The 18,012-nt window shown below is 36.0% G+C and overlaps 1 protein-coding gene across 4 annotated transcripts in view; it reads left to right on the top strand.

Annotated features, from left to right (window-relative positions):
* The first annotated feature begins 7,719 nt into the window (after nt 1-7,719).
* The window catches only part of LOC131063705 (shikimate kinase 2, chloroplastic), a 176,233-nt gene continuing 165,940 nt past the window's right edge, over nt 7,720-18,012 (top strand). For all 4 annotated transcript variants that reach the window (XR_009111119.2, XM_057997599.2, XM_057997600.2 and 1 more), the window contains exon 1: nt 7,720-8,285. Coding sequence is in view for 3 of the 4 variants with exons in the window: in XM_057997599.2 (XP_057853582.2) it covers nt 8,090-8,285 (196 nt within the window). In the remaining variant the exon portion in view is untranslated. The remainder of the gene's footprint in view (nt 8,286-18,012) is intronic.

Genomic DNA, 18,012 nt, shown 5'->3' with positions numbered 1-18,012 from the left:
CTTTTCAAATCAATCTTCTCAAGATATGACAACATCATCTGAATCAGATAATCAATCTCTTGACATCAATGAAAAAATAATGTTATAAAGATAGTTATCATCCTTCTTTAGTTATATCAATAATCTTCAACAACCTTCTCAATATCCTTATTGAATATCAACAATCTCCTGATATTGAAATGCAAACAATCTTTCTTACTGTAATGCCAACATTTCCCACACTAGATTTTTCAGGTAAAAATTGTGGTTTTCATGTGTTTGTATTTTTTTGTTTCATCTTGTATTGATGTTTAATTTGTTAATGATAATTGATAAGTACTTGTGATTAAAGAAGTTTAGGATTTGGTTTAAACTAATTCACCCCCCTCTCAATCTTGTGGCATTTTCAACATAAAGGTTAGGTCATAATCCATAGCATCATATTCACAAGAATATGGATTGAAAGTATTACATATAGGCATCATAAATACATCCATAATCGTCTATAACATCATAGTATAAAAATGTATATATATGTAACTATCACATAATAGGTACACACATCTATGTATGCTAAATATTGACCTTTTTGTAAGCCCTAAAGATCCAACCACTAACCCTAGATCTACAAACTAATTCAACAATTAACCAATAGAGAACAAAAATACATGCAAATAAAATGAAATAAACAAAGTATAAATTTATTCATTACTTAGATTTAAATATTAAATTAATCAATCAACTTAATGGTTGTTGGATGATCGTAGATCAATGACATAAGCTCTATTTTAGCTTGAAGTTTTGAAAGACAAAGGTTTCTTCAAAAAGTCGCCGAAATAGAGACAAGTTTGAGCATTGTCTAATAATTAATTAACAATTATAAATTATATACTTAATTAACTCTAAGTCTATACTTAATTAATTTTAATCGATGACATAAGCTCTATTCCAGCACCAAGTTGTGAAGGACACAGGTTTCTTCAAAAAAGTCCCCAAAATAGACTTAGAGACATGCATGAGCACTGTCAAGAATGAAAGGTTTTAATAAATGAATAAATGAATGTTTTTAATAAAAGAAAGACTGAAAAAGAGACCAATTTTAACCACGGGTTTTCCCATTTAGGAAGCTATTGAAATTAAGGGAGATAGGTGTCGTGGAGGGTAGAGATTCATCTTCGCTTCCAAGGCAGGGGATTGGTTAACATCAACCATCCATAGTTGTTTTCCCTAGAGGATATGCTCTAGTTCAGACTGGAGGTATCATGAGAAAATGGGAGGATCGTCTGGAGAATAAGATTGGTGGAAGTCAGGCAAAGATGGTCGAGTATCCGTAGGAGTTGGACAGAGGATTTAGTCAGATAAGGAATATTAGTACCACTGTGGCCTTTGCCATTTTTTATAGTTGTATCACGAAGTTGATTATGGGCAATTTGGAAGGGATGAATCCAGATTTGGGGGTGCAAGAAAGTCGTTTCAAATTCAAATTTTTGGGTAAGTTCCTGAGAGAAATACAGAATGAACTCAACAATGCAAACAAATAGAGATGAATTCAGAATAATATTATAACACTTCAAAAATATGACCACTTACCTTTAGGTCACTAGCAGTCACCAATGCAGTCAGCAACAATGGTTGTTCCTGGATTGAAACTTTCCTAGTGATTCAAATCGAGAGGTCAGAACCAAACAAATTGTGCAGAGATAAATATGATCTTTGACTGTATTTATACCAATCCTTATTTGGCGATTTCGATGAGAATTTTATATGGTATACAAATATTTGGCAAATCACACTTAATTATAACACGTCTTATCTAATTTTCGAGGCGATTATGGGTCGTCCAATTAATTGGCAATTATAATAGAGTTGGCGAAAATTGGGGTGAATTGAGACACGCTTCCGCAAAATTCCAGGTGAATTGGGTCCTCCTGGCCAATAAATCTTTATATGGCTATTGGCGAATTATGGCCATCTATTAAGACAACCTCAGAAAGTGTAGGCGAAAATATTGAATTTAGCATGTGGAAAATGTAGATTCTATTAGCGAAATCTTGATAGAGATACAATTAAATACATAGAACAATGGGCGATTGGGCAATGCATTTGATGGATATTTATAAGGTCCGGGCGACATGGCCACCCCTGATCAATACAATATATTCGCCAATTTCCAGGTCACCGACGTGAAATATTCGTCATTGGTGAATATTCGCCACTAAAGTAAACCTTGAGGTGCTCCTTGAGTAGGTGCTCTAATTAGGGGTTGGTGCTCCTTGAGTTGGTGCTCTTTGGGTTGATGGCCTACAATTTTTGTAAACAGTGATTTTATTGTGAGGTTGGATTGGAGCAGTAGACTCCAACAACTATTCTCACCGAGGTTTTTCCCACATTGGGTTTTCCTCGTAAATCTAGTGTTGTGGTTTTATTTGTGTGTGTGTGTTCTTAATTGATTTTTCAGTTTCAATATTTGCACACATAGATTGATTTTTTTATAATACACTGATTCACCCCCTCGCCCCCCTCTCAGTGTTCATTTGTGTTCTTCAGGGTATTGTTAAATAGAATAATAAAAGTTGTTTTGCAAAGTTTAAATAGCCATTATGGGGTATGTAATAATGCCAATACTAATTGTTGGTTTTATGGTTATTGTTTGTCTGTTAAAGAATAACCAACAAGTATTGATTATTTTTTATTCATTTGATCTTTAACATGGTGTGAAAAACTTTTACCTAATGATAATGACATCCCTTAGATCATTTGTGAAAGGATTTTCCATGATTGAAGTTTTAAATATAAATGTGAGTTCTTGATAACTATTTTATAAGTTAGGTTCTATAAATTTGTATTGTATATTTTGCAATTTCTACTTTGTGTGTATATATGAGAATCTCTGTATTTTAGATGGCTTCATTTTTTTATTGTCTCTACATAAGAGATGAGCTCACTTTTCATGGTGAAGGACAAGGAAGCCTAACAAGCTTCATGATAGGTGGTTCTAACAATCTTCATAGTTGGTGGTTAAGCACCATGGTGACTATCTCTTTTAGATTAGATACAAAAAGAAGAAATAAGTTTTATATATTGTTCAATTTGTATTCTTTATTTTGTAAAATTTGAATTCATTGACGATTTTTCTGTGAGACAGTATGCGTCTCATATTTGTAAAGGTTGATATTTAAAAATATAAAATTTTAAATATCACCTTAAGTGATGGATTTGTAAAGGATTTAATGTTGTTACAATATTTTGTTTATGAAATATTTGGACTAAGTTTAAACCTAGTAAGTTTGAATTATCCTAATAGAATTTTTATGATATCGCACTTAATACATGGAAATGTTGATATTCGATTAAATTAATAAACTATAAAATGAATCAATGTTATTTTAAAAAATTTATCTACAAATAACTTATTACAATTTATCAAAATTTTGATATTTATTTACAAAATACTTCTTACAATTTATAAAAACTTAATAATAATCATCATACTTTTAAAAGAAAATTTACAACTATTATGATATGAATATAACTACAATAGGAAATGAAACAAAGTGCATTAAGTATAATAATTCATTTATAGAATAACATGAAAGAGTTTGATTGCAAATTAAAATAACACGCTTTCATACTTTTGAGGTTAACTTTTTTTTTTATCATTATCCTTTAGGTTATGAGAAAATATAACAATTTAGTTTGTTAATTAAAAAAAGGCATACCAATTTAGTTTTTTAATTTAAAAAAGGCACACATTTTATTCTCACATATATCTTAATATTCCTTCAATAATTCTCCTAATTCCTCTCTTATTTTCTGTGTTTTATTCTTCTTTAACTTCCTTTTTATTTATCCTCTTTTTATTTCCTTGTTTATTTGGTTTTACTTTATGTTTGTTTTATCTTCTTTATGGTTTTAAATAAAAAAGACCATGCTAATTATCTTAAGTCAAATAATGATAAGATAAAATATAAATTTTCTATAATGTTAATTTATTAAAAAAATATTAAAATTATCTTTCTTATTTCAAGAAAATTATTTAATTAAATTACTCCATCAAATAAACTCATATAGATAAATGTTAATATAGTTAATTTTATACAATATACAAAAGAATCTCTACATTTAAAATACTAATATTAATCTATTAACTCTTACTATAATGAAACCCTCTCTTCATTTTATCAATAAGCTCCTATCACCTTTCTATAAGAAATCCCAACACATTTCTACGAGTGGCTTGTGCCAATTTGTTAAAGATGTCATAACTTTCTCACCTAGCTCTTAATACTTGTTGTTAAGCAGCATGCATATTTATCAAGATGACCAAATTCTTTAATATAGAAGATGTCAAGATTCTTGGATTTGACCCTTAGAGACAAGACACTTGATTTTTCTCTCTCTATAACTACTAATTTTCTTACCTTAGTTTTCTTAAATTTTTAACGTAAGAATAGAATCCTCTTACTTGCAAATCACCAATGTACAACAAGGGATTCCAATTGGTACCATAGGGGACAACAAGATTACGAAGATAACATTCACATAGGGAATTTTGTAAATTAGGGGTAGATGAGCTAAAAATATTGAAAAATTATCTAGAAGTCACCAAAGAGGGGTAAAATCATAATATTTTTGCACAAATTAGAAACTTAATAATCACACTCTTAAAAAGTGAGTGTACACCATAGCTAGTGGTCTACAATTGACAATATGGGTTACCATATTTTTCATAGTATCTATGTTACCCCTCAATTTGTTAATCTCCTTATTGTTATTTTGCATCTCTTTTTCAAGCTTTTGTTGCAACTGCTTATTTTCTTCTACCCACTTCTTCAACTACAATTGTAGTTGTTGAACCTTCCTCCACATTCTTAGTAGTGCAAATACAAGCCAGGATAATATAGGACATGCACGAGGAAGCTAGTAACATGGGATATTTTATAATTTTCAATATCTTTCTTAGATTATTTGATAGCCATTTCTACCAATCTATCCAGGTTAGTGTCATGTTGCTTAAATCAAAATCTTGAACTTTTGTTGCAAGAATTTCCATTTCTTGTCCCATTTCCTATTGTTGCACTATCTCAATTGAGGCTTCTTTTTCCCCCTTTGGCTATTGTGGTATAGGTTTGTCAAAGGATTCTATGTTTATGTCATAAGAGATGTCATTCCCTCCTAAAGGTGGTATTTCCCTAAACAATTGCCCTCTTTCACTACTAGTTTCAGACTCAATATCTAGCACTTGTTTAGTTTTAGTTTGGACCTTTTTGGTTCCTACCTTTAATTTCATCATGTGGGTCTTCCTAAGAGTTTTTCTAGGAGTCTTTTGTTGCTTAATTTTCTTCTTTGGTTTGGTTTCAACAAGAGTTTCCTCTTGTTCATTGAACTTAAAAGAAGGAAAAATAGGAGGTGCTTTATCAATTACCGGGACACTAATATAATTTCTTTATCCTTTTGTAGCTCTAGTCTTTGCTTTATATCACTGGGAAAATGAGTTGCCTTTTTTCTGCTTATCAGATACAAGGGATGATTCATATTTCCACATCTTCTCTACAGTTGTAGATGGTTCTTTTGTTTCTTTTTTTTCAGTTGCAAATTCATTAATTGATTTCTTCCCTTTGCTAGGTGAGGTTTTTGCCTTTTTCTCAAAAGGAGAAGGGAAAGGTTTTTCTTTTGGATCTTTGTCCTTTCTAAAGGAAACCTTTCTTTCCCCTTTTTTGTCCGTAATAGTAGGGGAATTTTTTACATTTTTCTACTTCTTCTCCTTTACAATAATTTTCTCTTTTCTCTTACTCTTTTTAACCCTTGAATGCTTTTCACTTTTCTTTGTTTGAGATGGGGTTGTTTCTTTTTTGAGCCAATTTTTGGCCACACATTTTGGCTATAAGAGATGTTTTTATAGACTCTTCTTCCTTGCTTTCAAAGGACTTAGACTCTATGGTTTCTTAATACTCTGAAGTATCCTCTTTAGTAGTGGAGCTTGGGACTTTATGCTCAAAATCACTTAGTTGTTTACCACTTTCTTATTTTCCCCCAATCTTACCTTTAATAATTAATTTTCAACCCCCAGGTCCTAAGCTTATGTGCTTAACCCTCTTTGACTTTTAAAAATGCCTCCCAAGTCATATTGGAATAATAGATAGTCAGGTGCATTAACCAATCTCCCATGTCCCACATGACTTAAGAGCTTAAAATGGTGAGAATATACCAATGATAGCCTTCCTTCATAGGTGAAATACCTTATAACGTGAATAACTACACTAGTCCACATTCTTGGAAGGGATATTTTATTAGTGTCCTGATTAGATGTATCTATTGGATCCTCTTCCAGTCTTGTATATACAACCCTTGTTGAAATCACATCATGATGTTTTGGATAATCTCCCCCTTCAATGGATAAGCTAGACACTTGTATTATAGCCATGATAGTGACATCTACCCTTAACCATTTAACAATAGCCACATTACCTTCAAGGGTTAAAAAAACTATCATGCTATATATTCATCATATTCGATCACTTTGTGAAAGTAATCTGACCATCCTACATGTCCTTTATCTCCTATCTACACTCTTGGTTATTTTCCACTATCAAGTGTTTTGTAGGCTCCTTCCTTATAGGGTCTCCTCCCATACAAGCATTTAGTTATTTCATAATATTTTGCTAAATGAATCGTTAATTCGATAGTAAATTGTATTGTGATCACATAGTCTAAAGCTCTAAGACAATGACGTTATTAAAATATTACCACATTTTTGAATTTGAAAATCCAAAATTGTGGTGAATCTTAAATGGCTCAAGATTGAATTTGAGTGTCACAAAATCAACCTAAGACAAACAATGTAAACCTCAAGATAAAGATGAAATATAAGAATACATATAATAATAAATATATGAAAATGTATACAATAAATTAAATAAAATTTAAATACATAACAAACATAAAAATGATCAAATTTGATAAAACTAATAAAATAAATTTAAAATAGAATAAAATAATTATATACTGCTTATCACTAAAATGATTCATTATAATTTATTTAGTGGTAAACTTTTTAACGTGACTGGCGACGTTGGCATGACATGCCCTCTGGCTCCACATGAAACGCTTTTGACCCGAAGCTATGAACCGGTGAGGCCACAACCGAGGGACCTCATCCCCACACTTCACTTGTTCAAACCCGCAAGCACAACGACCCAACAAATACACAAGGCTTGCGAGCACAATGATCCAACATGGGTTTGAACCTTGATGGCTGCTTCACCAACGAAATGTTTTAACCGGGACACTACATGTCCGAAGACATAAATTTGGTCATTTTTAAGTCTCATTATGTATTTAAATTTTATTGTATACATTTTCATATATTTGTTATTATATGTATTCTTATATTTCATTTTATTTTGAGGTTTACATTTTTTTTTATCTTAGATTGTGTAGTCATTTTTTTGCATCGACGTTTCGGATCACACTCATCCATCATCATACTAGAGAGCTAAGAATATAGTATCCTAATGATGGATCACGAAATCAATAAAGTGTAAGATTATATCTTAGATTGATTTTGTAACACTCAAATTCAATGTTGAGCCATTTAAGATTCATCACAATTTTAAATTTTCAAATTCCCAAAAATAAACGAAATGGGAATTAACATGGGATGCAAATTTTACTGTTACAACGTACTGGATCAAAGATAACCTATAGCAACTAGGTGAGGCCAAGATGATAAATTATTGAAAAAGCACCCTTCCAGATACCTGGGTGCGATTGTAACCTATAGCAACTAGGTGAGGCCAAGATGATAAATTATTGAAAAAGCACCCTTCCAGATACCTGGGTGCAATTGTTAAAAGAAAATCAACCACATAATGTTAATATTTCCATCCTCCTAATTCTCAGTGTCATACCAAATTGTTTTCTATCCGTCCCCGATTACCAATCTCTTTCAAATTTGTGATAGTGTCTGCAACCATCTCATGAAGAGGAAATCTATATTTCCTTCTTCGCTAATTACACCCAAATAGTTAAATTGTTGTTAATCATCCCAATCTAAACCGTGTAGCTACTTAAACATCTATTGCGAGTTGGGTTTTTCATATCAATTGTTATGGAGTTAGCGAGCTTTAGAACATGTTGCAGAACTTACAATGGAAAATCATATCCTCTTTTCAATTTGAAGAACACAATAACAAGGAGACAATCAGATGTAAAATGGAACCGTGCACAGGCATTGCGTACAGTGACAACTTCACTTCGTTGCAGACTGCCCACATTTTCATTTAAATGCTCGCAGGAAGACGCAGGTAATCCTCTGATACTGGTTCCTGTGTGTCTCATATTAAACCATATTTTTTATAATGATGCAAGAACCCACATAGTGAAATGATTAAGGAATCTGGTAGTATTCTCTAAACTATAGCATAGTTGCCTGCCCGGATTATATATGAAATGTAGAGGTAAAGAAAGATTAATTCAATATCCAAATAATTTAGTAAGCACATGTAACAGGCTCTCAGTTTCTTTTAGCTGAATATTATACCCTCTGAAGCTGCCCTGGGAATGTGCAAACCCCATGTCCTAAAGGTCAGGGTAACATGTTTTCTTGTTATTTATGAAAGGACTAGGTGTCTTGTACACCTTGCAAGTCTTTGGAACAATATTGAGATATTATTGTAATGTTATTAGTTAGATGTAGAAACATTTTAATGTTATTAGGATAAATTAGAATCTTGTCCAGGAAAATAGAAGCCCTTATTTTTGAGATTTTAGGCACCTTGCAAGTCTTAGGAATTATATAGAGATATTATTGTAATGTTATTAGTTAGATGTAGAAATACTCTTATGTATTAGGGTGAATTAGAATTTTTTCTAAGGAAATGGGAGATCCTACTTTTTAGATTTTAAGGGTGTCTTTTGGGCTGGGCTGGAAATTTTCTGTCATATTTCATTCATTTACAATTTTTACTGATGCAGGAGCATCCTTGGTTCATTGGCAATCTTGCCTCAACCAAAAATATTTGCTTTCTGTTTTGTTTCTTGTTCAGTTCAGTTTCCGTGTTTCACTCCGGACCCCTCTGAGTTGCTCATTTTTTGTGCGGAGCTGGATTTAGCTTGTAGACATGATCTTGTACCTTGATCCTGGATCTCAACTTGTTTGGATCTTTTTCCGGTATAATTTTGCTTCCGGATTGTTTGGCATTTCTCAGTTTCCAGACTAGTTTGAACCTTAATAGTTAGGTGGTGCTTCCTTACCTTGCGGAGCCGATTGGCACCTCATACGATGTTCCCATACGCTTGGCCGACCTTCCTTTTGGTTCGCGTCTCATTTCTGGAGGATTTTCTTCTTTCTTAGGGCCGACCTATTTTGCACATTACACTTTCCTGCCTTGGGGATGGTGATCTTTCTTGGCCGACCCAGATATGTTCCCGATTCTATATATTGATGTGATAGATCCTAGATGAGTGGTTAGAGATGGTAGATGATGATCAGATAGATATAGATCGAATTTGAACATCTCTTGGGTTCTGGATTGTTTGTTTTGTGTTCAAGCCTGTTGGTCTGTTTGCAACCGGATGTTGCCGGCCAGTTGTAACTAAATTCATGATTTAATCAAAGTTCGATCTGGCATTTCTCTAGTATTGTTGTTGTTTCTGTTGAGTTGATCTTGCTGCACGGTCCGGACAGTTCTCTTTGAGAACCCTCCTGCCGTGGCTGCGTCATTTACATTATTGCCAAAAAATGTAGGGATAATTTTGAAGGAAATATTTTTAGTTTTCTCAAAAAATTCAACCAATTTTTTTATGATTCAATGTTACAAAAAGAATAAGAGACCCCAAGTTTCCAAAAACTTTGAAGTTCAAAGTTTTAAGCTTGCTCATTGCTACAAAATCCATGGGACCATTTTCTTGTAAAAGCTCCAAAAAATTCTCAGCAACACCAGCAAAAATATTTTGAGAAGATCCCTCCATTGGATTGCTACCTAAGAGTATTAAAATAGCAGTTAAAAAGTTGACTAGCCTCCTTAAAAATGATACTCCATTTTGGGAAGGTGAAAGGTCACAATTTGTCTTTAGAATCTTTTCATACATCCTGCCCTTGGTGAGGTGGATCCCTCTTGCATGTGACTGTCTTTGATTACCACTTGATAGTTTTACTCAAGCCCAATTTTTTTAAATTGGAGGCTTGGATGAGTGGTTTTGACATCGCAGGTTGAAGGAGATTGGTTGGGCTGCATGTGTTTTGAGCCCTTTGTGAGCTGGCTCCCTCTTGCATTTGACCCTCTTGAAATACCACGTGAGGGTTTTACTCAAGCCCAAATATTATAAATTGGAGGCTTGGATGAGTAGTTTTGGCATTGCAGTTTGAAAGAGAGTGATTGGGCTGCATGTATTTATCACAATTGGTGCTACATCAAATGTTTGGACCAGCAGATTGTATTTGCTATTTTGTTCTAAGATTAACAGAGTAGTTGATCTCTTTTTGATGTTGGTTTTTTTATGAAATTTTTTCCCAAGGCATATGCTGCGCCACCTCTCTTCTTCTTCTCCTCTTCTTGCTGTTTTGCTTTGCATTTTCAATTTGATTTAAACTATTTCAGATTTTATATTAGTCCAATAAGATCAAAATTAAGACATATTATTACTTTTAAGTTTTAACTGAAGAAATCCATCCCTAGATTCAACAATTTAGATATGATCAGATCCATTCCTTATGGTTGGCTGTAGTTCCCATTGGCCCTGAACTTCTGAGATACTATATATGCATTTGATGGGCTGCTGTTGCAGTAAATGAGTTGTTAATGCCTCTCAATTAGGTCAATCAGGCTAGGCTGGCTGTTTAGGCCAATATTTGGGACACGGCTCACATGTTGGCCTTAAGGGTGATTGCCTGCTATTGTTGTGCCTCTTGAATATTTTTTAACTCATAGTTTGATGGAAAGTTTTTTTAGACACTTGAGATTACTTGGCAAATGTGATGGCTTCTTTTTTTGTATTGTATCTATTATGTGATCTTTTTTAAATTTCTGAATTTTGAACAAAACAAACATTGAGCTCAAACATAAAACAAATGGCTGCAAGTGCTTGACATAAATCCTTATTGGTTGATATAAACCCTTATCAAAATTATATACAGATCCGGAAATTAAAATGTCTAGGACAGCAGCCACAATATCAACTAGAAACATTCGGATGAACCCCCATACTGAAATTTTATTGCTACTGGGTGAATTACAATGTCAGGTAGCAAAGTACATCAATTTTCAGATAATGAAATCATCACAAGACTGGTAAAGCAGCTGGTTAGAGGACTGTACAGCTGATGAAAGTGGAATTATGATGTTTAGCAGGCAAGAAGGTAACCCAACAGGGGTCAAAAGGGTTGCAAATCCCTCCCAAATGCTGGTGACATACAATAGAAGCCTGAAAATGACTAGTCACACCTCAATATATGATAACAAATGCTGGACACAGCTCTAGGGTGATACCAATTGCTGTACGGTATTCTAAACAAACCCTCAAATCATGTGAAATGGCCTCCTAACTGCTGGCGCCCTTAATAGTGTAAGAAATATGCAGATCACAGCTCTCCAAACTATGTAATCTGCCTTTGAATATCCACGGAAGTATTCCTAGAGGGCCAATCCTGGATCGCAACACATGGTGGTGATAAATTGAGGCCAGTAACCTCTAAAACAGCAATTGAACCATGATGTACACACCAAAAATATCTTAATTATACCAGCACTCCAAGATAGATGAAAAATCAGCAACAATGAATGTGGGATGTCTAAAAATTGCAATAATGGATCCTCTTGACGGTGTCCAACTATTTCCTTGCAAATCCGATTGTTTCAGGCTTGAAAATTGAATAACTTTAGTTAGCACCAAATCACAATTCTTGTGTAGAATTGTGTGATGTCCCCTTTTCCTAGGCAGTTATTAGTTGTAGAGGTTAGTCCATCGCTTGGCCCTCGTGGATTAACATGGTGGTTAGGGGACCCTTCTGAGAGTGTGTTCTATCACTCTTCAATCAACCATCTTGTGCTTGATTCAGTATTCCTCAGCTTAGTATTCCCAAGGGTTTTGTAGTGGGCCTTACAGAGCATTCTCAAACCACTTTATTCACACTTACTAATTTTAGTAAGTCACTTGGTTATGTTGCCCATACTTACTATTTATAATAAGTCATGGGGGATCATTGAGTTGGCGACTTCTACATTGTGAAATGTTGGCAGATTGTCACGATGGTCCATTATTTGGCATTTATCATGGCTATGTGATTTAATAATAAATAACGAATTATTAAAATTGAAACTAGTGTTTTAACTTTGCATCATTTAATGTTATTAATATTATTTTAAGTGACTTTATGAAATGGAGTTATAAGGGGTTAAAAGGGTAACTTTTCATTAAAATTCATAAAGTGACTTATTATTCCTAATGTGACCGCCAACTATGAGAAAATGAATAAATTAAAAGAAAACTTCATTTAAATGATAAAAAAACATCTGATTTTCTTTTTCAATCATTCAATTGCTTTTGATAATTTGAAGATAAGAATAGAGAAGGGTTTGTGAGTTGCTGAAGATTGGCTTTTTGGGAATGAACTCTCTCAAGAAGAATCGTATTTGCAGGTGTGGAAGATCACCCAAGAATACTTTGCTGAAGACTCCATTTAGGGGTTTTGTTGGTGCATCAATTGATACATTCTAGTGTTGATTCGACAAAGATTTGTTGATCATTTCAGGGCAGGTTTCTAGAGTAGATTTATCAGCAGATTTGAGGATTTTATTGTTGGTTTTTACTAGACGCACCATACTTGGGGAAGCCATACCATTCTTGGCTGCAAGGTAATTGTTCCAAGGGGTGGCATGGGTTCTTAGGCAGGTTCAGATCAGATTCTCAAAACAAAATCAGACCCTAAAGCTCCATCAACAATAACCCTATTCATTAGCAATTTATCATCCTCTAGTTAGGCCTTTGGATTTGGGTTGGTTGGCAACCTTGGGCATTGGAAAAATCAGGGTTATTACTACATTTCCAGAATTATGAAATATTGATTGCTGCTGTTAAAGAATGAAATCAGACCTGTTGTTATCATATGCTGACGTATATTGTCTGGCATGAGGTGTTGGGATAGGGTATGTTCCAAATTTACATTTGTTGCAATTAAAAATCTTGAGTTTGTTAGCATTTAGATGTTGTTCATTGTTATTCTCCGGCATTTCAATCTCAATATATGAAAAAACCACAAAAATCAGAAATTGCAAAATGCACAAAAATAAAAAATAAAATATCTAGAACAGGGTGGGATATTTCAATGGTATCAGAGCCCAAGTTCCTGCCATCCTATTGGGAGATTCAGTAAAAATCCAGTGTTATGACAATGGGTTCCAGCAGGGTTGAAGATCAGATTAGTATGAGTGATGAAAAGAAGCAATCCAACTCTTTGAAGAGTGTCAAAGCACGCTTGAGGGGTTTGGAAAACAGGTTTCTTTTGATTCTTTCTTGAGTATTGGTGTAACATTGAAGCTTGGTAAATTAGGCTTGGTGAACTACATTAGAAGAACTAAGAAAGAAAAATCAGAAGTTACCATTGAAGAAAGGTTAGAGAGGGAAGAAGAAGTACTTGTGTGCAATTTGCAGCCAACAAGTATTCGTGAAGGCGATAAAAAAAATCAATCAACATGCATTGAAGATCGGACTCCTATCCCCAAAGAAAATGAAGTTACAAATGAAGAACACATGGAGATGGAGGAAGATACCGTCATAGAGATTATAAAACTAGCTATGTTAGATCAGATACAAGAAGGTTTGGGTTCATTTGATTTTCCTCTAATTGAGCCTAGCATTGCTTCATCACCCTCACCTCATCTTGACAAGGAATCAAACTGTGGTTTGGGTGTCTTTGAGATGGATGTTGTTTATATATGGTGGTAATTCAAAAAATCCAATATATGGTGAACATAGAGTTTTGGATCACATATTCCTTGAACAAAGCAATCAGCATTTTTGCCTTTGGGATCCGGCTGTGATGATCTCCACATATGATGTCGATCCTGCTTGGGATGGATCTACTTATGACCATACTACAGTTCCTACTTCATCTACATAGTTGAGTATGAGGGACGACTTTGATGGCATTGACGATATGGTTATGAATGCCGATAATAAATCTGACCTGACTTTTCAAGATAAAGAGATTTTAGGTGTCCATACACTACCGAGATCAACTATTGAGGAAGATCATGATTGCTTTGATGGTGACCTTTCAATAGAGCATGATGATACCCCAATTTTTACACACATAGACATTGGAGAAGAGGCCAAGAAGGTGTTGACTTGGTGGTCAGCACCTCCTTGGGGACTTGTGACATGGCTTAATGGCCTCCCGTGGATCGGGTTAAATCTGGTGTTTGTATCAGGCGTTGACAGTTTGAGCTTTTGGCGCAATGACAAACAATTCCAACAATTGGTATCAGAGCCTTGGGTCATGGGTTCAAGTCTCCCTTCAGTTGGTGCTGAAGGCTCAGTCAGTGTTGAGGGGGGGATCCAACAGAAGGGAGTTGGTTTGGAGGTGCATGATTATGAAAACAAATCAGAATTTTTTCATGGATTTGAGTCTCATAAGTTACATCCTTTGGAAGGTCAACTAAGGGTAAATGAAGGTATGGTTGTGGCAGCTCTAAACCATTTTGATCATGTTCATAAGATGATGGCAGGTTTGTGTTGGTGAAATCAAACTGCCTACACATACTTGCGGATAGAGATCATCTCCTCACACTTGGTGAGATATACTTTGATGCCTTGAGAAGAAAAGGAGATGACGTGGGTAGCCTGGTGAGGAGTTGGGCATAGCACATCATACACAACAGAATTTCAGGCTTCTATGTCAGCCACACTCGATGAAAAACAATGCAATATGAAGATGGCAAAAAGAGGAGACACAAAAGGACTTGAAGGGTCCTTTGATGAAGGCATGAAGGTAGAAGAGATACATACGCATGAAGAGAGTCAGCTTGCAGCTATGGGGCATGTTGATGTGTTTTTTATGAGACTTGCCAACACAGAATAAAATACTTAGTATTCTATCCTCTTTTGAATAAGGCAACCTTATACGCTAAACTCCGTGATCAAATAAAATAACCCCAAGGTTTCTTTAGTCAAGTCTTGAATTTGCAAATGGATAGTCTACATGAATATGATGTGATATGATGGTATCACAAAGGGACTTACGCTTATGAATCACTACCGAAACTTGCAAACCAACTTCTTTCAAACAAAGAAATATCAAAGGGGTAAAGGGTTTAGGGAAATTATGCTAAACTAACACTTCAGGACAAAGCTAATAATGGATAATGCTTTGATAGACAAACTCCTTCAAATTGAGCTTTGCTTTAAGGCAGGTTGGGTGTTGGATTGGGTCATGGGGATACCTCTGGCACAACAAAAAAAACAACAACTACACAATGCTGGTGTAATCTCCCAAGGAAATGAAAGATTTTCATACTAGATGAACCATTCATTCAAATTCCCATTTACACCCCCCAAATTGCCCCCCTTCAGCACACTTGGTACTGCAGGAAGCACTTACAGTGGCCAGCCCCGTGAGCGACGTAAGACTAGTAGGGGTGCTGTTTAGGAGAATTGATGAAGGAGAACCACCAACACAACGGCGGGTGGCACTACTACAGATCAGTCTGGCTGTACTTGAGTCCCAAGTTGTACCAACAGTAGAGCGTACCAGTAGGCCAGACCGTACGGGTCGTGACCTAGGCAGCAGGAGAGTCATAGACCGTACGGTGGCAGAGGAGGCCATACAACATAGCCCAGATGGAGTAGTTCAGGAGACAGTTGTACCAGAGGAAGCTGTGAAGGCAACAATGCAAGAAGCAATCGTACAGGAGATAGGTACGAGTACGATGGGTACTAGTACGCCGGATACTGGTACGTCAGATACTAGTACGATAGGTACTAGTATGGTACCAGTAGGGGGAGATGAGTCCGGGGATGTACCGATGGTAGGAGGAGATGTCTGGAGGAGTTGGCGGTATTAGACACACTGACGGACAAGGATATAGATGCATCTCTAGACGGATGGTTGGGGCAGTTTGCACTCATACCTCACCCTCCCACCTCGCCTTCACCACATGCCATGGCAGTTGGACGGGGCTAGACACAACATAGGACCACCCTTATCACATATCAGGACGAGAGGATGTCTGCAGAGGGCAAAACAGAGCAACTGGAAGTGGTGGACATGGCCCAAAGATCATTGATGTTGAGGAGAGCGGGTCCAGAGGACTATTGGCAGGTCTTCACCTCACTCCGCCAGACCCTAGCGATCCAGTAGGCTTGCTCCAGCGGTTCTTTGGGGAGCTACAGGGGATTTCAGATATAGCACGGGTAATGGCATAGTTGACTGGACAGATGGATGCCGGCAACTCCGCTGATGCTGAGAAGCTGTGCCACTTCATGACTTCCGGATGTGCGGATGCATTTGCACACCACTTTGAGCAGCAGGGGTGGCCAGACAGTAGTACGCCGAAGATGGTACAAGAGTGGACGCACATGCGACTGGTGGAGGGAGTGGGCACCTTGGGCACCACCTTGAGCAGTATGGAAGGATCCTTCCGGTATGTCTACCTGTAGATGCGACAGAGTCAGATAGAGCAACAAACCCAGTGGTTGTACGCAGAAAAATTGGAGAAGGAAGGGGAGAAGCGTGCGAAGTTAGCTGCAATGGAGAAGAACCAGAGGATTGAGCTAGAAACAAAGGTGACTACGTATGAGGTCTGTTGCAGCATGCAGAAGGAGGTAGAGGTATTGACAACACAGGTGGCTGAGCTTACTCTACAGATGGAGCAGAAGGACAAAAAACTATTGGAGGCCGCACACATGGTCAAGAAGGCACGGGAGCGACAGTTGATAACAGAGAAGAACGTCAGACTCCACATAGGGCAACAACCTTCTTCTTCGACCACGACAGGGACGCCTCCTCCCCCTTCTCAGTCTTAGTCTTTTGTTTGTTATTCCAGCTCCTGTTGTCTTGGTCGTCTGGAAGACGACTACTTTTTTTTGGGGGCTGATGTTAGGGGCCAATAACACATGTTAGTCTATAGTGGGGTCGGGTGTTTATGTTTTGTTATGTTTGAGTCGTCGAAAGGTTCCTGTGGGGTAGTTGGTAGATAGTGACGGTTGGCAACTTGGCCAACCATCGAGTCTATATATGGGTGGATGGAACCTGGGCAAGGATGGTATTGTACTAGCATATTTGAGAATTCAATAAAGATATCATTATTCTGTCATAGCTGTTCTGTTATGGTTATTTATGCTTTCATATATATTAATGTTCTGTTACGTGAATTGTTGGTACGTGTGGGATATCTCTGTTTATCCATGAGTTTACCAACCTCACCATAAGGACTAAACACTAGTGCAATCCAAATGAAACATTCACAATCAAACTTAGCAGTAATGAGGTTCAGGCTAATTTTGCACTGTAGCTTACAATCAGCAAACCACAAAAAGTATGAACCAAGGAATTCATCATATATCATCGCATGTATCCACCATAATCAATGAACTTTAATTAACTTTGAAAAGTAACAAGAAATCATGCAAAATGTAGAGCACAACACTAAGAACCGTTATAAGTTCAATGAAGCTTAGTATTGATGTCAAAATAGTCTTGGCAACAATTTCTTCTTTCCTCCTTCTCTACTTCTACCGCTAACTATCAATTGTCTTTTAATCTATTGTCTACTAACCTTTTAAAATGAGAAGGCTAGGCCTTTTATAGCTCTTCCATTACAAATAAATGGCTCTGATTAGGGTTAGTTACAATTAACTCCCTCTTGACCAATGAGATCTTTACAATATTTTGAATACATGTCCTACATTGAATGTGGACCTTACATCAAAGTTTGTGCATTCCACATGTATAGTTGTCTTCTTGGAATGAGTCAGGTTCAATGAATTTGGACAAGTTGATGTGGCATAACTTGATTGGGTTGATGATGATTGGAT

Source organism: Cryptomeria japonica, chromosome 9, assembly GCF_030272615.1.
Source record: "Cryptomeria japonica chromosome 9, Sugi_1.0, whole genome shotgun sequence".
Taxonomy (NCBI): domain Eukaryota; kingdom Viridiplantae; phylum Streptophyta; class Pinopsida; order Cupressales; family Cupressaceae; genus Cryptomeria; species Cryptomeria japonica.
The sequence above is the reverse complement of the archived record's forward strand: the minus strand, read 5'-3'. Positions and strand labels throughout refer to the sequence as shown.